The sequence below is a fragment of the Hyperoodon ampullatus genome, assembly GCF_949752795.1.
Source record: "Hyperoodon ampullatus genome assembly, chromosome: 3".
In the NCBI taxonomy this organism is placed as follows: Eukaryota; Metazoa; Chordata; class Mammalia; order Artiodactyla; family Ziphiidae; genus Hyperoodon; species Hyperoodon ampullatus.
This window is the reverse complement of record NC_136916.1, coordinates 48,143,457-48,169,300: the sequence shown is the minus strand read 5'-3', so window position 1 is coordinate 48,169,300 and position 25,844 is coordinate 48,143,457. Positions and strand designations below refer to the sequence as shown.

At 46.8% G+C, this 25,844-nt stretch overlaps 1 protein-coding gene across 2 annotated transcripts in view; it reads right to left on the bottom strand.

Moving 5' to 3' along the window:
* MYZAP (myocardial zonula adherens protein) overlaps window positions 1–22,818 on the bottom strand; it is a gene marked incomplete at its 5' end in the record, with an annotated part of 112,757 nt that extends 89,939 nt beyond the window's left edge. For both annotated transcript variants that reach the window (XM_079700397.1, XM_079700398.1), the window contains 2 exons: window positions 11,867–11,953; window positions 22,744–22,818. In XM_079700397.1, coding sequence (XP_079556523.1) covers window positions 11,867–11,953; window positions 22,744–22,818 — 162 coding nt within the window. The remainder of the gene's footprint in view (window positions 1–11,866; window positions 11,954–22,743) is intronic.
* Window positions 22,819–25,844: the final 3,026 nt, after the last annotated feature.

Below are 25,844 nucleotides of genomic sequence, written 5' to 3'. Positions count from 1 at the left end.
CTCCACAGTGCAGGCTTTGTTACATGTAGAGGCACAGAGTAGGCCTTCACAATATGGAAGTGAAAAACTCAAGATGAGACAGTGAGACTTCAGAGAAAAACCAGCCTACATCTAATCTTCCTTAGGACAATGCCACAGAAGGCTGAATTCCATTATGGCAACTCTGTTCTTACACTAATTTTAAAACCACCTTTGCATAAATTCTTTCTATGCACTTGCGAAACATCTTTTACATATAAAACTATAATTTGCATTTTAAAATCATTCATCTGCAGCAGAATAGTAAGTACTTTATAATCCCATTCAAAGTTTGTAAAAGTAAAGCAAAGTTACCAGACAAATTATTAATGATTAACGACCTCTAAGGAGGGGACAGTGGGGAGGGGCAGGGATGCTGGAGGACAGGATGACTTCAATTTTTTATTTATACCCTTGTGTATGGTTTGTTTACAGTGTGAGCTTTTTTTTTTTTTTTTTTTTTTTGCGTTACGCGGGCTTCTCACTGCTGTGGCCTCTCCCATTGCGGAGCACAGGCTCCTGGATGCGCAGGCTCAGCGGCCATGGCGCACGGACCCAGCCGCTCCGCGGCATGTGGGATCTTCCCAGACCGGGGCACGAACCCGCATCCCCTGCATCGGCAGGCGGACTCTCAACCACTGCGCCACCAGGGAAGCCCTACAGTGTGAGCTTTTTTAAAAAAAATTAAGAAAATGAAACATCCATTGCTTCCCACTCTTCTGTACAAACCTGTTAAGAGAGAAAATATGAGGAGTGGGACACTCTGCATTTGCTTCTGGAAAATGCTTCCACTTGAGCCCCTCATACCTGGGTCCCACAGGCACTGAGGCAAATCTTGAAGTTGGTACCTAAGTTTAGGTGAGTGGGGGGTTAAATGGCTCTCAGTGGAGTGCAAAGCTGGGATTAGATATCCCTGCTTTACTACACATTTAATTAGGAAGAGGAAAAGCTCTAATGAAACTCCCCACATACCGGGAAACAAAAGCATGCTCTTTCTGTCACCAACTCCACCCAGTTCCTGAAAAACAAGCTGATGTCGGCCTAAGGCTTTGGGGGAATGCATTTCTGCAAAGCAAAGGTTTTCGCAGGTGGACTGGCTTACAGGAAAATGCTCAGGTGGCCGGATACAGAGGACTCTGCCTCCCTGCCCACGCTGGGGGATGAGGACCATCACTGATGGAGGCAAATACAAACATGCCAAGGACAACACAGTCTGTGAAACACCACCCTAGAGGTCGTGGATCTGAAAATTATGCACATGGAAAGATACCAAAGTTCTGTCAAGTAAAAAATAGTAAATTTCATATTCCCATTTTTTGTTTTAGAAGTGTGTGTTTGAGTATATAAAACACCTAGAAAGATGGACTCCACACCGTTAATGATAGTTTCCTCAGTGAAATGGGATTTCACTCTTCCCTTTATGCTCTTCTGTATTCTATTTTTTAATTAGTTTGAAATAACAGGCATTATTTTTAAATTGATCTTTTTTTTTTTTTTTTTGCGGTATGTGGGCCTCTCCCTGTTGTGGCCTCTCCCATTGCGGAGCACAGGCTCCAGACGCGCAGGCTCAGCATCCATGGCTCACGGGCCCAGCCGCTCCGCGACATGTGGGATCTTCCCGGACCGGGGCACGAACCCGTGTTCCCTGCTTCGGCAGGCAGACTCTCAACCACTGCGCCACCAGGGAAGCCCTGAATTGATCATTTTTATTTTAATTTTCAAAACATGAAAACTAAAAAATTACTACAAGGTCAGGGTCTAAATGACAGACCCACAGGGAAGGGCCCAGCACAGGACTCTGCTCAGAGGCAGGGCCACCAGCATGGGCCGTCCCACAAGGACAGGATTCCTGAGGCAGCGTGAGGAGCTGCTGGGCTGTGACGGGGCAAGGGAACGGATGGTTATGGAGAAAGAGAAGGGGAAAATATTTGTTGCCTAGCCATTTTATTATACAACATTTAATCCTCACAGTAACCCTACTGTGTAAGCATTACTCTTTCTTCCAAGGTGGTAGCATTCAAGTGCCTGTGCCTGTCTTTCCAAATCTACACCCTTTCCTTAACCAGAAAGCCTTCAGGATAGCTAAGAGGAGAGGAATTGGAACACACATGTCCCTGCGGCCCACAGACCTCAGGGCTACGGGAGCCAAGAGCCGGGCCCTCAGGTCCAGGGCCATTGGGAGGAGACGGGCCGGGATGGGAGGCTCTTCTCCAGCCTCCTGGCATCCATCTCCCTGGCCCCCACCACCTCCTCTCTGTTCCTTTATCAGCCAACCTCCTTCTTGCCTCAGGCATTTACACAGGCTATTCCCTCTGCCTGCAGAGCCCACTGCTGGGCTGAAATGTCCTTCCCTCAAGGTCATCTTCACTGACCCTTCAGACTGTCAGGGCACCACAACACTTCCCACAATCACAATGCGGTGACTATCAGCATCGTTAATATACGTAAGGCCTGCTCCCCTATCAACTGGAAGTTCCAAAAAGTCTAGAGTCTTGTTTGTCTTCTTTTCCACCATAATCCCTGGCATCTAACAGTGATCACCACTTAAGGAGTTTCTCAATGAATATTTGCTGAATGAATAGGGAGCTTTAGAAGCTGGAAGAGGTTCTGGGGAATTACCCAGAATATGTAACTATGGTCCCCTGAAGAGAACATTCTTTGTTCCTCTTAGACGGAGGGACAGGGAGATGATATGTGTCCCAATCATAAAATCTATATCCAGAAAAAGTTGCATAGGAGCTGAGACTGCTATCATTTTTATGAAAGGTCAGTATGATTTTGGTCAAAAACTGGAGAACCCAGAAGAAAATGAAAAGAGCTGACACGTTTGGCACTGTGTTTGTAGCTAAATTTTTCTCCTCTCATGTCCTTTAAAATAATCTCCCCATAAGATAAATATTAATTTTTAGGCATGATAATAGCATTGTGATTATATTAAGAGATAATCTTTATCTTTTAGAGAAATATGCTTAAACTATTTGTGATATCTGGGATACAGGGTGGAGGAAGTGGACAGGGGTGGAAACAGGCCAGGACTGACTATGGGCTGAGGGTTGTCAGCTAGGTGAAGGGTCCATTATTCTCCTTTTGTTTATGTTTGAAATTCTCCATAATTAAAAGTGTTTTAAACTTGTTTATAATGCTGCTCTGTATTAAAAAAAATCAAATTTTTAAAAATGTACACTAGGCCTATTAAAAGCCTCCTGGGCATGAAACAATAGTAGGTAAAATCGCCTTGCAAACAAAAGCCCTAATAAATGCACGGAATGAAAAAGTTATTGCCAAAGAAGGGAAAAGGAGACAATCAGCTGAAAGAGCATCCCAAATCCCTCTGTGCAATGCAGCAGAATTAACAACAGGCAACATCAGTAAACTATATAGAGAATGTCTCAGTGAAACTGTTCCCTGGGATGTATGCACAGATAAACACTTATTTACAGGCTCATGCTATGGCTGTTTTCCCTAAAGATACACTTGGTGGCAAGTGCCTTAGAAAAGAAAAACTATAGAAAAGTAACCCAGCCTGAACTCCTGCTGCAAGGGTTTTACTGCTGAGGGAGAGCTGGGGTATGAATCCAGTGACAGATGACCATATTTTCCAAACCCTACGTCAGAATATAAGATCTTACAATGAGATAAGCTCTATAGAGGCAGTGAGTGTATCTGCCGTAGTCACCACTGTATCCCCGATACTTAGTATAAATAGATGCTCAATAAGTACATTTTTTTTTTTTTTTTTTTTTGCAGTATGCGGGCCTCTCACTGTTGTGGCCTCTCCCATTGTGGAGCACAGGCTCTGGACGCGCAGGCTCAGCGGCCATGGCTCATGGGCCCAGCTGCTCCGCGGCATGTGGGATCTTCCCGGACCAGGGCACGAACCCATGTCCCCTGCATTAGCGGGCAGACTGTCAACCACTGTGCCACCAGGAAGCTCTCAATAAGTACATTTTGAAGGCAAGAAGAGAGAGAGGATATTTGGAATTGTGCTTAGGCCAGAATATTTGGAGTACGTGGTCATCCTAGACACTGATCTGTGCAAAGGAAGAAAATCCCATGGTCAAGAAGCGTTCTTAGAGAATAATACCAGAAACACAGTTTTCCAAAAATCCAAATTGATGGTGGTAGACCGCCACAGCCAACCCCTGACCCCAGAGGCTAGGACAGGCAGCTGGTCACACGTCCAGCTGCCAATATGACTTAGATGGACCGTAACATGGATTGACTGACTTGAAAACTATAAGCCAAGTTATTTCCAAAACTTTTTGTTTGGGACCTCTTCTTGAAGCCAGAGGGTGGCAGCTGACCTGGGGACTCTAAGTGCTGAGCCTCCGGGCATCCTATCCATCTTGTAGGCAGAAGAGGTGACTTTCAGGAATGTGCTCTGACCTGTCTGACCTGTGTGTCCATCACAGCAAATTACGGTTCCTGGTCATTACTCATGCTTGACTTTGTTTTGCCCGATTGTGACAACAATGAACGCTACAGCTGAGCCTAAGGGGCTCTTCCACAGCCTGGGAGGGAAATAGGGAGGGGATGGGCAGCCCTGTCCCCTCAGAGAAATGGAGACATTTGGTTTATTGAGATACTTGTTATTTCTGACTATCTCACAGACGGAATAGAGACCACTGCCTACATAAACTCATGCTTGGAAAAAGACGGATCACTTTGAATGCTTAAAGATGAGAAGGGAAAGAAAAATTCTAGCCAAGCAGAAATCCCACAAGAGAATGTAGTTCTCATCATAGTATCCTTATAAGAGTAACCTCTTAAAGATATTACTCTATACTCTATACTAATATCTTAGAGATATTACTCTTTATATTACTCTAAAGATATACTCTATCTATAAAGATATCTCTAAGTAGTATCTTAAAGATATTACTCCATTCTAAGCAGACAATAGCTGCTTAGGCCTAAACACTCCAGGAAAAAGAGAAGAAGAAGAATATCTTCGGGGAGGTGGGAGGATCAATTCTTTTCTGGAACCCAGGGGTATAGTACACACCTTAGGTAAGTTACCTTGACTGATACAACAGACTTTCCTGATTGGAGGAAGTGTGCAAGTTGACATCACCATGATGACACGGCCAGGGCACAGATCCGAGACAGAACTACTACTACTACTAGCTGTGTGGCCCTGTGCAAGTGACTTACTTCACTGTTTCAGGGTCCTGAACAGTAAAATGGGGATAATACCACGAATTTCAGAAGCTTATTTTAAGGAATACATGGAATAATATACATAAATCATCTAGCACACTGCTGGGCACACTAGCAGATAACTGACAGATTCTATTGTTAGCGGTGGTGGCTTTACATTTCCGAGCATCTGATTTCCTGCTAAATTCTCCACATCTGTCTGGATGCTTCCGCCTGTCTGTCCACCTCTCTCCTCTTGGTTCCTTTTGCTATTCCCATCACGGTCACCAGATTTACTCTGACAGTGAAACGCTCACCCCTGAACTGGCCTTGGTTTCTCTGCTAGGAAAATTCAAGAGCTTGGTGCGCAATCTCCTGGCCCCTCCTCAGTGTCCAATGAGGTTGTGGGGCGGGGGCACTGCTGGGGCAGCCGATGCAGCCCTGACCTTATGTTAAACCACAGCCACTGCACTTTCACCGTTCTACAGATGGCGCTGTCATACATATTCGTTTGAATAAAGAGTTCCAGAACTAAAGAAATGTGGGGAAATGCTGGCTCCAGGCTAACCTTTCCATTTGCTAGAAGAGGAAATTGAAGCCCCTGGAGATGACTTGAGTGGCCCGACCACGACCTCGAGGGATCAGGCAGCCAGCACTAGAACCCAGGCCTCTTTGCCCTCCAGGGGCTGCTATCTCTGAGAGGCACATAGAGTCCTACACGCTATCGCCAGGGCAGCTCCAGCCCCATCTGAATCACAGCAGCACACTCCCTCATCTGGCAACAGTTCGTGATGTTGTATAAACAGTCACGCCAAGGATGAGAACGCAGCAGGCTTATTCATCCGGGGCTTTTAAGGGAACAAGGACTATAAAACTAAATGGCAAGGGTTTCCTTTTAACCATTTTACTGGGCTAGGAAAGCCCCCGACTTTTTATACATACACATATATCCGCTCTCCCTCACTCAGGGTTCTCCAAGGTCGAGAGAGAAACAACTTCTTTAAAAACGCAAGTCACTAAAGGACATCTATGACAGAAGGATGCTAATAGCTAATTAAAATATTATCCACTTCAAGCTACTTTGTCACTTTGGAAACACCTCACCATCGCACAGCCTCTGAACAGGCAGAGCTCAGATTGTATTCTCTAAAATTCAACTATGCAGTGAGACCCTGATTCAACACGATAAAGGTTTAATAGCTGGTGTTGGTTCTATCTCTTACTTCTCTGTGTATGTGTGTATCTGTGTGTGCATAAGAATATTTGCACATAGATTTGGATAGGAATATGGATACATACATTCACAAAGTTCTTTGAAAATGATAGGGGTTTAATTTCAAAATTATCTACTACCAATTTTAATTTTAATGTTCAACAATTTAATAAACATGTCATCAATCCCTCAACACGAAATTTGTGTCTACAACCTAATCAGCATTTCCTCTTCCATATAATTAATGACATTTAATATACAAATAAAAGTCCATCACTCATTTGCCCGAGTTGTTAATACAATTTAAGGTGATAATATTCCACAAAGAAACTTATCATGGGTTGAACTGTGTCCTGCAAGTAGAGAGCACGTTGGAGCCCCCTTCCCCAGTACCTCAGAATTTGGCCTTATTTGGAGACAGGGTCCAGTTAAGAAGAGGTCCCTGGAGTTAAGACCTAATCCTATATGACAAGTGTCCTTACAAAAAGAGGACAAATTGGATTCAGAGACAAACACACACAGGGAGAACAGCATGTAAAGCTGGAGTGATGCTGCCACAGCCAGGGATTGCCAACCGCCGCCAGAAGCTGAAAGAGGCAAGGAAGGATTCTTCCCTGGAGCCCTCAGAGAGAGCATAGCCCTGCTGATACCGTGATCCCAGACTTTCAGCCTCCAAGACTGGGACGCCATAAACTTCTGTTGTTTAAGCCCCCCAGTTTGCGCAACTTTTTTATGGCAGCCCAAGGAAACTAATACAAAACTGAATCACCGTAATCCACAGTCACGCACTAAGCGCCAACTATGGGCAAAATTAAAAGACTGCACATTTTTATGTGTGTGTATATATGTACACGGATGTTGCAGGAATATATATGTATACATATGTGGAGTGCTTAACAGCAGATGGCTAGGTGCCAAGGGAGAGGGTAGCCTGGGTATCCTGTAGCTCAAGAGAGGGGATAATCACCCAAGCACAGGCAGTCCAGGAAGGTCGTGGGGAAGCGGGCCTTCAGTAGGGCCTTGAAGGGTGAGGAGACTTGGATAAACTGAGTGTGGCTGGGCAGAGACTCATAAATGATCCAGATTTCATACTTTTAAATACTAAAATAATGGTAGGGCTTCCCTGGTGGCGCAGTGGTTGGGAGTCCGCCTGCCGATGCAGGGGACGCGGGTTTGTGCCCCGGTCCGGGAAGATCCCACATGCCGCAGAGCGGCTGGGCCCGTGAGCCATGGCCTCTGAGCCTGCGCGTCCGGAGCCTGTGCTCCGCAACGGGAGAGGCCACAGCAGTGAGAGGCCCGCGTACCGCAAAAAAAAAAAAAAAAAAAAGGTAAAATAATGGTAATACAGCAATAAAATATCTGTCCATAAAAGTAACACCATGCGGGCTTCCCTGGTGGCGCAGTGGTTGAGAGTCCGCCTGCCGATGCAGGGGACACTGGTTCGTGCCCCGGTCTGGGAAGATCCCACATGCCGCAGAGCGGCTGGGCCCGTGAGCCATGGCCGCTGAGCCTGTGCGTCCGGAGCCTGTGCTCCGCAGCGGGAGAGGCCACAACAGTGAGAGGCCCGCATACTGCAAAAAAAAAAAAAAAAAAAAAAGTAACACCATGCAGAGAACACTGAACGCCAACTCAGCCACCAGTAGGACAGGACTCGGGAGGGCAAAGCTGATGTACGGGGTGTGCATCCTCCCCAAAGCGGCCAACCTGTGTACGGAGGAGTTCTCTGAGGTAAGGTTTCTGCAGAGAGGGGAGGCGAGGCCCAGGTGTATTGGCAGAGGGATGCTCAGAGGAGGACATAATAACATCAGAAAAGATGCAGCAGGCACAGCCCAAAAGGGAGGAGGAGATGCAGGACAGGCAGTTTCAGGAGGGAGAATGACTTCTCCAGGGGGGACAGGGGAGAAAAGCAAGAACCAGGGCCACTGGGTTTGACAAACAAGGGGAAGCAATTTGGCATTAAGTCATCACCTCTCTAATCAGTGTTACAGGCCAGACACTGTGGTGGGACCTTTGCATATACTAGCTCAGTTACTCTTTGCAGCTAGGCTTTAATGTGCCTACTTGAAAGATGAGGAAACTAATAGCAGAGAAACAAAGTATCTGGGAGCCATCCATGGACTGGGCAAAGCAGTCTCGGGGCAGGTGGGATCTTCCTTAAGAGAAAGACAAAGAGAAGCAGGCACCTGGGCATCTGCCTTAGGAGCAGGAAGCCATCCACATCCACCCAAGGAACCCATGACTCCAGAGAAAGACGCTGCCTCTGTTGTAATTACCTCCAGAAGCCTCCAAACACCCCATCCTGAAGCTGGGTAACCTGTACCACCTGCTACACCCTTCCCCAGCTCCACTGTAATTCCTCTTCCTGATGATTTGGGGCCAGCAGACAGAATGGCCCAGCTGGCAGTGGTGTCTATGTGTGGCCCATGGCATCCTTAGGTCCTCAAAAGACACTAAGCGTCCTCCATGACTGTGAAAAAGAACAAGGCCCAGTCCTGCCCTCAGCCGGCTGAAGCTCTAACAGGGCCCTGGAAATCCTCTGAGAAGTTTCGCTTTATCAGCAACCCACTGGGCCATTTACAGCTTCTACATCCGAGCGAGCTCCAAACCCCGCCTTTGCACGCTGCAGACCCCTCCAAAGGAACCAGTCACTTCACCAGTGTTCCCGGCATCTTGCAATTTTGTGGGCTATGTATGATGTCACAGAGAGGGGCAGCCACACCGAAGGCACATCAGAGGAGCTGGCACCCCCAGGGCCTCCCTGCTGGTGCCTGCCTCTGGCTCCCAATGACTCAAGACCAGGCACCTGGCTAGGACATGGTGACAAAATCACCCAGAACAGCCTCACAGTTACCACCAGGACCTTCAAGTGCGGCCACCACCCAAGGACTTCGGTTCTGGGGTAACAGGCAGCCACACCCTCCTCCTCTCTACCCCAGTTCTTCTGCAGTGAGCCACTGATGCATCAGAGACGGGCACTCAGGCTGCACACCTGGTCCACCCAGTCTAAGAAGCATCCTGGTGCATTCTCTCCCCCAGCATTTCTCCGCACGCCCCTTGAGTTCCCAGGCAGGAGGGTGCAGGGTGCAGGGAGACTGGAAGCACTTTGTCCCCCACCAGCACCACTTTCACCTGGATTACATCCTGCTTCAGGATGACATTTTGATCAAAAAAAAAAAAAAAAAAAAAGGAGGGTCTAATTGCTTTTAAAAGTTTGAAAAGCGCTCTTCAAGACCAATAGGCAAATCGGTACACAATGTGGTTACCAAGGCGCCCATGACATAGAACACTTTGCCTCTTTCTTCGGGAATACTTGACTATTCTTGTGCAGTGACATGCACTCCAGTGCCTCACAGCATCCACTGTCCCAGTGTCAGCACCCAGAAGCCCCTCACAAACATCTCCCCAGGCGTGCGGCTCGGGTCTAACTCCCAAAGACCAAATTTCCCACTGTGTCTACCATGCATACGAGGCCCTTGTCCTGTCACTCACCCCAGCCTGGGCCCCTTTCTCCAGCAAGCACTCGTTCTGATTCCCCATGTGCTAAGCTGCCCATGAGCCCCTGGACACAGCCCAGGGCCACTTCTCTGACCAATCTATCAGCTTTGAAAGGAAGGACAGGGAGGGGATTGGTGAGGGCAGAAGGGGACCCCTTCCCCCAGCAACACAGGCCCCTGGTCATCAGCCAGGGTCCAGCAGCCAAAGCCTGACCACTCCCGCTCTCTTTGGTTATGAGCTTTTACCCCCAAACTTTTTCTTTGGAGAATGCTCAAAGGTACAGAGAAGCTGGAAGAATAAACTAAGTAACCAATGTACCATTATCACAAGTAAGAAAAGTACTATTTATTCAATAATATGTAATATATGGGTTCATATTCAAAACTGTACAGTTATCCCAATATATCTTTTATAGATTTTTTTTGGATCCAGGATTTAATTAAGGTTTAATTTGTTATAATGATATTAAGTCTCTCTAGTCCCTTTTATCTCCAACAGATTCTCATTTTTCTGAAATAACATTGAATTTATTAAGGGAGCCTGGCTAATTTTTTGTAGACAGTCCCACATTTTGGATTTTTCTGTGTCCTTATTACTAGATTCAATTAAACAAGTTTGGCATGAATATTACTGGTAACATTGTTTACTTCTGAATTGTATCACATCAAAAGTCACATAATACCAGGCTGCCCACTACTGGTAATGCTGAATCGGATCACCTGGTAGAACTACTGGCTACCATACTGTGGCATATTGTACCTTCAGAGTCAGTAAGTGATCAGTGAGGTAATACTCTTTTTTTTTTTTTTTTTTTTTTTTTGCAGTACGCGGGCCTCTCACTGCTGTGGCCTCTCCCGTTGCGGAGCACAGGCTCCGGACGCGCAGGCTCAGCGGCCATGGCTCACGGGCCCAGCCGCTCCGCGGCATGTGGGATCTTCCTGGACTGGGGCACGAACCTGTGTCCCCTGCATCGGCAGGCGGACTCTCAACCACTGCGCCACCAGGGAAGCCCAGTGGGGTAATACTCTTGAGCTCACATGAATATACTGCTCCACAGTCATCTTCCACCAATTAGTATTTGCATTCATTCATGACCTGACCTGGGGGTTACAAAGCAGAGATTTTCTAAATTTATCAGCTGATGTCATATAAAGAAGAGCTTTCCCTTTTATAATCTCTCTCTGAATCTCTCTCTCTGATTATTACTATAAATCCATGAGGGTTTTTTATTATTCAATGTGCCACGGCTCATCACTGTCATTAATTCTTTTTAATGTTGAAATTTTTCCATTTTTACCAGTGAGAGCCCTTTCAAACAGGCTTCTGGGTCCTTTGATATGGCCCAACTCTCCATGTTCCCAGAGCCCTGCTTACACTTCTGGAGCCTAACACTCGAACGATCACGTCATCTTGGTTTACTTATACGTCTGTCTCACCTGCAAAACTACGAGTTTCTCAAGGCAAGGCCAAGGTCAGAGCTATCTTTGTGGCCCAGCGTGTAGCACAGCAGCTGGCACAAAAACGCCTGCGCAACTCCTCCCTGCAGCCGGGTGCCCTTGCCGCGCCAGAGCTGCTGCTGGGCTGTTCCTCTCCAGGCAACCCCTCCACCATGTGAGCGGGGCCTCTGGCTCCAGCCACAGAGAAAGGCTCAGGCCCCGCCGGCAGCTCACAATGGGCCCTTTGACTCAACGGGATGAGGCTCTTTCAGGAAAAACACGTTCCCAGCCACAACACCTGTCGCTAAGGCCAGCACTCCCGGAGCCTCAAGGCCACACAGAGCCTACGTTCACCAAGAAGCAAGAGCAGGGACAGGAGACAGCAAAGCAGCCTGACTTCTGGGAAGATGGCAGATGGGGGGCAAGTTCAAGAGGGCCTCTCATCACACAGCTGCTGACATGCAGGCTCTGTGGATAGCCTGGATGGAGGATGGCAGGAAAAGGGGTTAAAATAAAAGAGTACAAAGATGGGACTGGTCAGGGCTTCACTTCAGAGATGGCTTACCTTCTCTCTTCTTTCAACCTTCTTTTCACTTGACTCAGACCCTGGACTTTCAGGAGGTACGGTCAGCCGTAGTCTGCAGACATTTGCCTGAGATGAGAGAAGAGGCCTGTTATGAACCTGCATTTGCATTTGCAGCAGCCAGATGACCTGGGGCTTCTCAGAGCCTCTTTCCCCTACTTAGCAATGGTGATGATGGTACCAATCTCACAGGGGACGCCGGGGTAAGACCAGCCTTTGCCTGGCTCATCACAGGCACTCATCACCTCACTGCTTATGTTTTATGTTTTCCTTTTTTAGGAGACTACTGAATAGTTTCACAGAGTTCAAACATTTTTTTTTTAATGGCTCATGTTCCGTGACAGTACAGAACGATCTGATTTCACATCCATAGGCCAAAATACAGCTAGAAGGATAGAGGCCAAACTATACACAGTGGTGATGGGGTAGGAGGGTGCTTTCTACTTGACTCTGTGTTGGCTTTTCCTATAACAGACATGTACATGTTTAATCACAACCTTTTTTTTTAAAGTCTATATACCCATGTTCACAGCAGCATTATTCACAACAGCCAAAAGGTAGAAACATCCCAAATGTCCATCAACGCATGAAGGAATAAAATGTGGTACATACATAGAACAGAATATTATACAGCCTTATAAAGGAAGAGAATTCTGACACATGCTACAACGTGGAGGAAACTTGAGGACATTATGCTGAGTGAAATAAGGCAGGCACAAAAGGACAAATCCAATATGCTTCCACTTACGTGAGGTCCCTAGAGTAGTCAAATTCATAGAGACAGAGAGCAGAATGGCGGTTGCCAGGGGCTGAGTTATCCTTTCATGGGTATGGAGTTTCAGTTGGAAAAGATGAAAAAATTCTGGAGATGGACGGTGGTGATGGTTGCACAACAATGACAATGTACTTAATGCCACATGATGTCTATTTCATCCTATTGTCACAGCCTGGTCCGACTGTGACATTTTCCAGAGAGAAGTGATCCTACCATTAAAACAACAACAAACCCCAGAGGGCCAAAGCAGCACCCAGAGTGCCCAGCCCACAGCCAACTGCCCTCATGAGAGCACTGCTTGTCCCTGTTATGGGTTGAATTGTGTCCCCCTAAAATGTATTATGTTGAAGTCCTAACCCCTAGCGCCTCAGAACGTGACTTTATTTGAAAATAGGGTCTTTATAGAGGTTACAGAAGCTAAAATGAGGTCATTAGGGTGGGTCCTAATCCCAAATAACTGGTGTCCTTATATAACGGGGAAATTGGGAGACAGACACGCATACAGGAAGAACACCATGTGAGCATGCGAAGGAGAAGGGCCTGGAACAGACCCTTTCCTCACAGCCCCCCTAAGGAACCGATCCTGCTGACACCTTGATTTTGGACTTCTGGTCTCCACAACCGTGAGACAATACATTGCTCCTGCTTAAGTCACCCGGCCTGTGGTACCTTTTTGCAGCAACCCTAGCAAACTAATACACCCCCCAACCTGGTTTGCAGGGTCACAGATCTGCACTGGTCCACAGGGCAGCTTCTGAGCAAAAGTACCCTGCATCCAAGAAGCCCAGCGTTGGATATGATTGTAAAAGACCTTTGAACGCCAACCTGCCAGCCTACGAAGGAACCCCCTAACCCAACAGTGCTCCTGGCAGGTGGACACCCAGCCGGAGGGTAACATTTTCCATGTACAGGTGAGAACACATTTGGAACACATCAGCACTTCCACACACACCACTGCCTCCCTCTGAGGTACCCCATTTTGCTACCTGACACCTCTAGCTTCCTGATAATGAACTTACAAGTTCTTCCTCAGAACGCCTACCTAATGGACCCAGGGTGCCCTCAGGGACTGCAACAGAATTCCCTTTACTCTTCACAGGCCTGAACCTCCTTTCTTCTGCACTAAACAACCCCAGTCCTTTCAGCCATGTGATTTGGTTTCAAGATCCTTCTTCATCCTCACTCTCCTCTGGGCAAGCTTTGACTCCAGTGACCCCAGGGTGAGATGTGGCCTGACACATGGCCAACTTTGCAATAAACCTTCAAAGCTCATCGCCAGTCATGCTGGCCAAAGAGAAACCAAGCCATCCCAGCACGTAGCTCTCTTAGCTGACAATCCACAACACTGATGGGTATTCGAGGGCCTCCAGAGAAAGGTAACCCTTTGATTACAGGCCACTTGGACTGGCTGAAAACAGCTGGCATTTGCACAAACATCAAAGTGTAACTCATACCAGGCAGGTAATCCAAGTCTGTGATGCTCAATAATCTTGTCTGGTAGGCTGGATCTGAGCCACAGCACAATTTTGCAGAGAAAAGGAAGGGCTTTTCTCCTGCACCACATCACACACACCCACACACACAGAGTATGCGCACACATGTATATACCTACACAGGTGCACACGCACATACACAGGTTCCAATACCTACTAGGCTGTGTTGATTATGAGCAAATTTTTAATCTCTCTGAATCTCAAGGGTAAAGGCAGGTAAAGGAAGGTGTCTGGCACATAGTAAGCCTCTATCAGTATTAGATATTTTTATTATTATCTAGATATTATCATCATCCTACAAGCTCCAAAATGATATAGGCTTAACTGGCTTCCTGGCTCTGCTTTCTATAATACTAAACAATTTGGTCAACGGATCTAATGGGTATTAGTACTGCAAGTGATACCTTTTTTTAGGCTGATTGCCCTAGAGGGGTAATCCCTAATGGCAATAATTTTCAGAATAAACTAAAAACCTGAAGAAAAGACAAGGCCCAGAAGGGACCTCATGGGTCCAGTCACTCAAAATGAGAAGTCCCCTCCCCCTGATTGAGACAATTCTTTATTTGTCCACTCAGAACTCCGATATTCCTCAACACACTTCCTGTAAGTCTCCCCGAACCATGTATACCCTACGGTACGCAAAGACGCAGGATAAAGAGAATGCATTTCTCTAAACTATCAGTTTTACCTGGTGATAGATAATGAATTAAAATAAAATGAACATGTGAAATAAACATTTGACTTCAAAGCTATCTGGCAGGTGCAGCAGGTGCTTGCGGCTACACCCAGGCCCCTGTGTAGAGTGTTTACTCTTGTCATTAGAAGTGCTTTTATGGAAACAGTAAGGCATGGATTACACGTGGTGCTTGCATTCTGTAATCAGTGCTGATCCACAGATGGACTGACTATACAGATGCAATTCAAACCCAGCTTGGAACAGGATCAGACCCTTCCTAATAAGATGGTCAAATGTACTGTCATGTGAAAAAAAGAAAGGTGCTGGGGGAAAAATGTTAACAATAACCCCATTTTTGTTTTTTAAATACAATCTGATAATTTGTATAGATTTGTGGGGGGCAGAAATGTCTTTAAGGAAACACAGCCAGCTGCTGCTGGTGGTAGTGGTGGTTATCTTTGGAAAGTGGGATTTCTGCGATGTCTACACCTGTTCCAAGTACGTGTAAGTTTTTAAATTAAAAATCATAGTAGTCATAGCAATAATAAAGATTGAGAGCAACTATATCAGACAGAGAGAGACAGAGAGAGAGAGATCAATCCTTCCTAGACCCACAGGACTGCTTCAGGAGCAGCAAAGAGAACATCCCAAAGGTCTAAAAAGTACTCTGAATTTCTTTACAGAAGCACTAAGTAACCCCTGAATGCATCAGATAGATTGACCCAGTAGATTATCTCCCTTTAGTCATTCACTTTCAGGAATCTCCCTGTGGGAAAATGTCCCACTGAGTAAGATCAAGGCAGTGTTGCTTATCTCTCTGAGCATTTTAGGATGCTGACCTTCATGGTTTCCTGACACTCAGGTACATAATACCCAGAGCAGCCCAGGCTGGACAGTACCTGAGAGGCAGGTAAGGTAGTTTATTCCCAGGGGTTCCCACGGCAGCTGGCTCAGCCTTGTGTTCTGAACTTTGAGGAGAGCTGAATCTTACTTACCCTGAACACTACTGCTGGACCAGCCGTCCCTACAAGAAAGGGTCCCTTCCAGTGCATCAAAAGCAGGAAGATGGACTTAGTGTACTTTAAGTACTGAGCACCCACTACTTGTAAAATACTTTTAAGGGCTATGAGGGTACTAATATGGAAAAGAAATAGCCATGCCCATAGAGGCTCATAATCCAGAAACACACCCACAAAGGGCAATCAAGAGCACTTGGTATAACCAATATAATATTGGGAGAGACAGGGTCGTTTGTGGTTAAGGCACGATGGAACTGCACTTCTGGGTTCCAATTTTGGTTCTGACACCTACTAGCTATGAAACCTTTGGAAAGCTACTTAATTTTTATTGCTTCAGTTACTTTAGTTGTAAAACACAGCTAACAATACTGCAGAACCACTCTCTTGAACTTGTGGCGAGGATTAAATAAACTAATGAAGAAACTAATGAAAAGGGCTTAGAACAGTTTCTGGTACATATCAAGTACTCTGTAAGTCGTCTTTTTTACCCTGGGAATATAGGAAGGAGAACAATCATCTTAACTGGAGGTGGGAGTATGTCGGAAGGCTCCTAGAGATGACATTTGAGCTGGGTATAGAAGGAGAGAAAGGACTGCTTGGGTCAGTGAGGTTGGGAGAATCCATCATCAGAATAACAACAGACAATTACCAGGCAAGGCATTCATTCCAGGCCGGCCAAAGGCATAGACATTGGCATGTTCTGAAAATGGTAAATGGGCCTGCACCCTGAGCAACAGTGGGGGAGGAAAATGGACAAACAGGTAGGGGCCAAACTCTGACAAGCTACAAATGCCTGATGGCAAAGCAAGGCCTCTAATGGAAGACATTGGGGAGCCATTTAAATTTCTGGAGGAAGGGACTAACACTCAAATCTGAGTTCAGTGATTCAATAGCAATTATTGAGTACCTCCTATTATGTTCCACACCCAACAACATGGACTGGAGAGGGGGAAACAGGGCTCCCAAGTAGGCTTTGTACCTTAATTGCTTCTGTAGCCCTTACAGCGCTCAGCATAGTATCAACACATAATAGGCCCTGCTCAGTAAATATCAGTGTGGGTTTCTTTTTAGGTTGAACTAAAACACAGTACGGAGAATGTACCTGAAACTCCCCAGAGAGCCTTCCACTTTCTTCAAAAACCAACCCCCATGGGAGGAATAGCAAGGCAGGGGCAGCGAGCATTCAAGCCTCTTCCACAAGAAGATACACAACCGAGTCCTTGTCTGCAATCAGGGCACCTAGGAGCAAAGCCGGGCCTCTGGGGACTTGTTTCTGACCCCCTTTGTGGAGGCAGAAAGCTGGTCCCCATGGAGGGGGGATTCTGGGATCCACGTACCATCATGCTCTCAGCTTCAAGTACCTGGGCTCACCTGAGGGAAAATTGTCCCTCTCAAATAAAAAGGGGTGAAGATCACCTAGGGAGGTGCCAGGTTTGCTCATCAGTTTACAAACATGGATTTCCCTAAGGAAATGAGCCAAGTGCATTTACACTTCCCTCAGGTCTAGTCCACTTTGTGACCGTGGGACTCTGCCCAGCTCCACCTAACAACAGAAGGTGTGTCCACTAAGGTTGTAGCTGGGAGGATGGACACCACAATCCCTCTGCTAAGCACAAGCATAAAATCTCTGGAATACACAGGTGGAACAGGGCCTGCCCCTTCTGAAGTAGGCCTCTTACTTTGAAGTAGGCTTTGGCCCTGAACTTGCAGGCCTGATTATCTACATCAGGGTGAGGCAAACTTTTTCTGTAAAGGGCCAGATAGTAAACACTGAGGGTCTGCAAGCCCTGTAACAACCATTCTTAGCTCAGAGTACAAAACAGGTGGAGGGCTGCATCTGACTACAGGGTTGTAGCTTGCCAACCCTTGACCTACATACTTGGACGCTTCTTCCAGGCAGCATAAAGTGTCCTGGAACCCCCTTTTCTGTGTCAGGGCTGACTCCAGACAAAATTCATCAGTAGGAGGATGGTGACTTCTCCTTCCTGCTCTAGCTGGCTCATCTGTACCAGGCTCACCATGTGCCCCGAATGCCAAGACCCAGAGAGAAAAACACAGGTACGAACACACGCAGACACCAGTGTGACCTGGCGTGTTATGACTCCTACCCCCTGACCACCACCCCCACCTTGCCCTTCCACCAAGGCAAAGGGACCTTTCAGAACACAGGCCCAGGACTGTCTGCATTTCCAAGAAAGCTGTCTGGGAGAGCAACCCTGGAAGGAAGAGTTCCAATCCTCGGCCACACATTAGAATCACCCAGGGAGCTGCCTAAACAATGCTGATGTTATTCTCTACTTTCCAATGTTCTCATTTAGACGGTCTGGGCTGGGGCCTGGGCAGAGGTATTTTAAGCTTCTCGGTATTCCATGCGTAAACAGAGTAGAGAACCACTCACTTAACCAAAGGAATGAAACTCCGACAGTGCAACAGGATGAAGCACCTGGAATATTTGGAGGCCTTCCCAGAGCTGTCAAACTCCTCACCTAGGCCGACACTCCCATCCACAGGGCACCTGCTTCCTGCCCAGGTGGGCCAGAGGTCATGGGCTGGCTTCATCCCAAGCTTCTCTTCCTGTTTTCCCGTTTGCCAACTCAGTGTTAAGTGTGGCTGTTTGAGGACCCTGGTGACCCTCTTCTTTTTAAGCACCTATTACACCAGGCTTGGGGAGGCAGGGTCCTGAAACCTTCTCAAGTAGTTAATCATAGATAGGAGCAATGATGGGGTGCACAGGCCTCTAGGGGAACACGGAAGAGGGGGTTCAGAGCAGACTTCCTGGAGGAGCTGACCCTTTGTCAGAGGCGAGGAACAGCATCAAAAGCTTGGGGAATAGCAAGTAATTTGGGACACCTGCAAAGAGTATGAATGAGGAGGGGGAAGGGGAAGGCAAAGGCCAGATCAGAGGGCCCTGGGTACTAAACTAAGGGGGTTTGTGCTTGTTCCTGGGGGTACAAGACTGAGGGGGGTCTTGAAGTAGAGGGGCTAGGTAATTGCACTTTAGAGGGATCACTCTGGCCTTAAAAGACAAAGAACAGTCAGCAGGGTGACTAACATTTAGGAAATATCACTCTTCTAAGGACGGAAAGAGGTAAATAACTCTGTGTTACTATTCTGTGTGCTGGGAAATATCTATCAGGACAGTTTTCGGCGGAGAGAGAAGGCTGCAGGAAGCCAGAAGACCGTAACACACGTAATCACTGGAAGTATGTATTATATATTAGATCAAAACATTTCAACTTGGTCTCTAGTTAGTTGGCCCAGGATCCACAGCTCCCTGCACTCAATTCTACAATTTTTGAGGCTGACCTGAAAGGGTTTCCTAAGTCACCAGAAGCTCAGTGGTAACACCCAGCCTCCGGGTCTCAGGTTTCCTTAAGAATCCCCAGAACTCAGGTCCCTTCATCCTACATCTGACACAGTGAGATGGGTGAACCAAAGCAGAGAAGTCGGGACATTTTTTTTCTGAGCCTACAACTATCAATTCTTAGTGGCAGAGGCTTTTTGACTAAAACCTCTCAACTGGGTTCAGGAGGTCCCAGGGGAGCAGCCAACTGTTTTCTGAGTACAGCGGGCCCCCTGCCCATCCCCTCCCTGGGGGATGCTGCACCCAGCCTCCTTCCACCAGACACTGAGGTCCCACAATGCCCAGTGTCCCTTCCTCAGAGCCCCATAGGATGATACAGAAGTTATGCACATAGATGTTTCTGTGAAAGGAAAAGGAAGTGAGGTAAACACCTGTCTGACCCATTCACCGGCCAGCTAAGGAGAATTCTTTCTTTTGAGCCTATCAGACAGAAATGGGACCCAGGAGAGTGAGGAAGTAATGACTGAGCAGCCCATTCCAGTTTTGAACGGAGGAAGCCTTTGCCAAATACAAAGAAATATTGGCAAGAGCAGGCCACGAGACAGTCCTATCCCTGTGGCCTTGTTGGGTTTGGTTTTGTTTTTTATGTGCCACTGAGGGGCCATGATACCAGTAACTGTAGCCAACAGTCTCCTATTATCGACAGAGCATGGTGCTGGGGGAACCCCTGACAAGTCTATCATCTCACACCACCCTCGCTGAACAGCTCAACCAAATACATCTGGCTGCACAAAGCAACACGTGCCTTTCCCCCAAAGCACACAACCTGGCCACACAACTGACCTTTCACTGCAAAGTCTCATTCAGTGGGATTAACTGCATTTACAAAATTCCTTTCCAAATCACAAAGCAATGTCAAGATTTTAAAACACGTTTATTCTCCAAGGTCATCAACCTGTCTATGGTTATTCTCCAGCCAATTTATCTTCCTGTTGTTGCCATAGATAAAACTATTTTTAGTGCACAACTGGTTGGAAGGCAGATTTTTTTTTTAATTTTATAACCCCTGCTGGTTGGCATCCATAAATGCCTCTCAGAGCTTTGTTTATCAGCTGACAGAAATTACTCTCCCACCTGTTTTTTTTTCCCCCTTGAGAGATTTCAGATAAGAAGGAAGTACAAATTGTAGGTGGCAGCTATTGAACAAAGGATAACTAGTGACACTCTGGTCTGGCCATACCACCCTGGTGGCTGACTCAGAGAACTCCCTGCTCAGTGTCAGCTGTCAGCGCCATTTCTGGTTGGCTTGAATGCCTGGATCAACACATCCTGGTTCCCCTGCAGTCCCTAATTTGGTAAGCTCTTTGGATGAAACAGAAATGTTATTTTAATGGCTAACTTGTTACTGTTCAAGACCATCACTTGTCCAATATCTGAGAGCAAAGACAGAACAATACAGAGTTTATTGAAAAACTTTCAACTTAGGGAACACTTTTTTGCTTTTCACTTGTTTGGTCTACAATTTTATTTTCAAGGCATCCTATTCTTGTTTTTCAAAAAAATAAGTGTTTTGCCCTAAAGCAGGTCCAATACACCACTGTTATACAGTATATGCCAAGAGTTCCATTTAGAAGAATCATATTTCCTTTTTTCAGTATCTCAATGATGTCAATTGCCTTACAAAGTCCCACTCATCCTGCAAGACTAAACACACATGTCTCCTACAGAGGGAGGCCTTCCTCAGATGCTTCAAGAAGAACCTTTTCTTTTAGCTTCTACACCACCTTGTCAACACTCTACCCCACTATTACAACCATCATTTTGCATATGGTAGCCTGTGACAATGTCTGCTCCCACAGTTGGAGTGGACCCCAATATCTAACCCTGCATCACACAGATCTATAAACATTGTTTAATAAATCAATTAATCAAAGATCATAGTTTACACATACACACACACAGTACTTGTGCCATTTGCAAATCCTGAGCAGAGTTGGAAGTCATAAAGGGGACCCTAGAAACTTTAGATATCTTCTTTGCAGAACCTACCCATGTGCTCAGAGCAGCCCTACACGGTCTGATTCAGGGTGCAGACCCATTCAGACCCAAGTATTTCAGTTGTCTTATTCAAAGAGCAAAGCCTTCTCAGTAGTGTGTTTATTGTGCCAGACACCACAGCACTTACAACTAAAGAAATACTTGAAAGTAAATATTTGAGAAAAAAAAATCTTCAGAAAAGTTACCTACGATATTAGTCACATTTCATCCACCCATTATCACTCTAGCCACCCAACTAGTACCCACTCTGGAGGGGGACCTAGAGAATTTAATGCAATCTGGTCCCATGTGTGACGCTGTCCAGGCTCAGGGCTAGCTTTTCAGTGACTTCATTCTTTCTCAGTCATAATTATGTTCCAACTGAGAAGGATTTCCCAAAAAAAAGGCAAACACCCATCTTGGTGTAAGGCTGGGATTGTGGTTGGAAACCCACTTGGACCTAATGGGGATCTTTCTTTATGAAGCTAATGATTGGACAACCAGAGTTCTGTCGGCCCTAAGTGGTGCACGTGCATATATCTGAACCCATCACCTGGCCCAGACCCAGGGGTAACACAGAGTCTTTCTTCCAGAGCTAAAGAAAAACAGCATTGAAGACAACTGCTAGTCTCTTGGTTGAGGTATACAAAATCAAATAAGCACGTCTACAAGACTAGAAAACAGACAGGAGTACCAAAAGGGGCCCTGGCTTGGACTTACCTACTTGTTTAGCTAAACCTAGGGGAAATATGATTAGAGAAGTCTCAACCACAGAAAAGTACTCACCCAAATGATGAGTACTGAACATCATAATGAACAGATGAACCAAAAAGGCACAAACCAAAGCCCTGGCAGTATGCTCTGAGGTACAAATCTTGGAAGAGATATGCAATGGGAACGATGTGGCTAGCATTTCTTTCAAAGAGCATCTGGAGAGATGAGAAAAGATGCAACAAAGATGGCAAAGAAACATCACTTCCAAAGGGCATCCTAGGTGAAGATGGTGCCCACTGTGCTAATACTTAAATCAGAAAGAAGAAAGCAGTTTGCAGAAACCCAAGTCCCACAACTGGGCTCCTAGGTGGCCAGCAGGTAATTTCTACTTTGTATTGATAAAAATGAAGCCTACCTAGATTAAGCGCACTCCAAATCAGTGTTACTCTATCACGAGTGGGGACAAGTGGCCCTTTCTTTTCATCACTGGAAGGAGGAAAGTTTGGGTGTTAAAGACATTCATTACCTTTGAGTCTCAAGATAGGGACAATGCAGAAAGTTTCCCTTGCTTTTTAAACTGGTGCCACCAATACACTTGGCTTGATAGGCGAGGCAGGAAGGGGAGGAAATCTCCGGTAATTCCCTAAAGTCCCTTAAGCCCTTCGAGCCAGTGCGGCGCCTCTGGGACGTAGAAAAGAAAGGTCTCGTTCAGAGCTGAGACAGGACCTAAAATTGAGTCCAGGTGGGGTGTCAGGGCCAAGGGACCGGTTTCCGTGCGTCTCCATCCCCAGACCCCGACAGCCGGGCGGCCTGGACAGGAAGCGGGACAGCAACTACTCACCCTCCTGTTGGGCGCCCCGGGAGCGCTGGAGCCGCCGCTCGAGAGCAGGGTGACTGTGGACGTGGAGCGCAGCATCCCTCAGCGGCGTTGGTGGTGGGCTCGGCTTGGTGCTTCTCGCAAGTGGAATAAGCCGGGGGCCGCTCCTCTGGAGGCGGGGAGAGTGGGGACCGCGCAGGCCAGTAGCGCCGGCAGGAGCAGCGCGGGGGCGGGGCTGAGGCCCGGCTGGGGGAGGAGCCGGGGCGGGGTCCCGCACTCGCCTGACTCGTCAAGCTGCATTTTCTCCCTAGGGCGCAGACCCAGCCCGTGTTGGTCACCTACCTTCCCCCACGGCTCTGCACCCTCCCAGGGTCAGTCCCGGGGCGGGACTGAGTGCCTACCAGGTGTCCCTTCCAGCAGCCAACACAATCCACGGGCCCCTATCCTATGGAGTTTGCAGTCTGGTGGGGATACCGAAAGATGACTGGTGTCGGTGCTTTGGTAGAAGAAGTGATACCCGTGGGAGCTCACAACGTGGCCTTAGGAGTTAGCCTGTGTCGGAAAAGTCTTCCCAGAGGAGGTGATGACTAACCTAAGACCTGAAATACAAGTAGAAGCAAGCCAGGCATTGAATATTCATCACAACTGCTCATATTTATGTAATAGTCCCTGTGACCCCAGTTGCAAGTACTTTTCATGTATTACCTCATTTAATCCTCACAACCACCCTTTGAGGTAGGCACTATTACTGTCCTGTATCCCCATTTTTCAGATGAGGACATTGACTCACCAAGAGATTAAGTATCAAGGCAGGGGTCCCACCGTCTGGAAAGTGGCAAAGCTAAGATGGACTGCACAGTCTGACCCTAGTGCCTTGCTTATCAACTCTGAAGAGTTTGGCCTTTATCCTGAGGATAAATGTTTCTCAACAGGGGAAGACAATCCTTCTCTACTCACCCTTCAAAGCCCAAACACTCCCTCCCTACCAAGCTCTTCAGGACCCTCCTGCCCTGAACACTTACACCCATGAACCTCGATGTTTTTTGAGACCATGTCTTCTCAAAAGAAGAGTCATCAGTGCGTGTGTCTGTCCCCTTCCCCCATGGTGAGCTTCTGGAGAGTGAGGACCCAGCCTCACCCTGCTCTGAATTCTCAGTGTGGCACCAACACAGAAGATACTCAAGAAACGTAAGAACTGTTGCTGAACAGAATTCCAACTGATCCTATGAGATTTGCTCCTTCTGAAGATGAGGAAACTGAAGCCAGAGTATCTAAGTGACTTTCCCAATGTCACACAGCCTGTGTTTTAACATCTCTGTCATCATCATCATCCCAGCTATGTCTGCATTCTACAATACTTGCTTCATATGCCTTTCCTCATCAAAGTCTCACCGTGACCAAAAATGTGGATACTGTTATCATCCCATTTTACAAATGAGGGAACTGAGACCTAGGGGCATTAGGTTAACTGGTAAACAGTTGGGACAAGACCTCTACTCTTCTAACTCCAGGTCTACTTTTTTTTTTTTTTTTAACTATAGTCCTCCTGCATCTTCCTATCCACCCACCCTTCTAAAAAGAGGTCATTCATGAGAGGTCTTTTCCCACGTTATTTCCGTGAAGGCCCCTTTTCTTGGGAGTTTTATGTGACTAAAAGATGGGTCTGCCTTTCAATAAAACGTGGTCAATGTTGTGTTAGTTTCAGTGTACAGCACTTCAATAAAAAATAAAAATAAAAAACAAACAAAAAGTTGTCAAAACACAGCTGTTGAAAGCCAATATGGGTTAGAGAGACCTGCATGATTACCTCAGTAGAAAGAGGCTAATGATTATTGCTGTTACGTTGCCTTGAGGTTCTCCTTTCTAGGAAATGGGCTGCTGTTCAGAGTCAAAATAACCTGGCATCATCGATATTTGTTTGTATTATGGCAAACACCCAAGTGATCACTCAAGGTGGAGTCAGCATTTGAGAGGAAGGGTGGGGCATGGATTCATTTCTCCATTATCCAAGTTTTTCTCATATTGTTAATCCTTTTTTATACTCTATTACATTTCATTACAAAAGCAGCAGACTACACGTTAGCTTGTGAGCTCTTGGTGGGAACTGGATCTTGTTTACATCCCTGTCTGCCCAGTGGCTAAAACAGTAACTGGAATGTTGTAAGTGCACAATAAATATTGAATGAGTGAAGAAATGATATTACAGAGTAATTGGCATGCTTCAAGTGCACAGTAATGTTGAATGAATGAAGAAATGATATTACAGGGAGTTCCCTGGCCGTCCAGTGATTAGGACCGGGCACTTTCATTGCCATGGCCTGGGTTCAATCCTCGGTCCGGGAAACTAAGATCCCACTAACCACACAGCATGGCCAAAGAAAGAAAGAAAGAAAGAAAAAAATGAAATGATATTACAGAGCAATACTTCAACTCACTCATGGCCAAGCAAAACTAAAACTAAGACCCTTGCTAACCCAGCTTCTAAGGTAGGCGGGGGTCTCCAAGCAGTTTGCCAGCTGAAGCAGCCAGAGCCCCAGGATTGTCCCAGCCAGGAAAGTTCCCCACGCTGGCTGTCACTGCAGGGCTGCAGGTGGTGTGTGTGGGCAGATGCCAGGCTCTGGCTTATGACAGAGCCCCCTCATGCCAGGCCAACACCTAAGGAACTGCAAGAGAGAGGAGAGTGGGAGCCCCCAGAAAGTGGAAAAGGAGAAGAAGGAGGAAAATAGGAAGACAAGTAGGGATGGAAAAACCAATGAAAAGGTAGATCTGGCAGAGAAATGAAAAAGTCAAAAATGAAGTCATAGTCTAGGAACTAGGACTTCTATGAAGAGTTCTGGGAGAAGATCAAAAGGAAGGATTGACCCTTTTTTTTGCGGTACGCGTGCCTCTCACCGCTGTGGCCTCTCCCGTTGCGGAGCACAGGCTCCGGACGCGCAGGCTCAGTGGCCATGGCTCACGGGCCCAGCCGCTCCGCGGCATGTGGGATCTTCCCGGGCCGGGGCACGAACCCATGTCCCCTGCATCGGCAGGCGGACTCTCAACCACTGCACCACCAGGGAAGCCCGGATTGACCCTTTTTGAAAGAGGAGTCAAAGGCCAAGCACTTCTGCCCCCGCCAGAAGTCC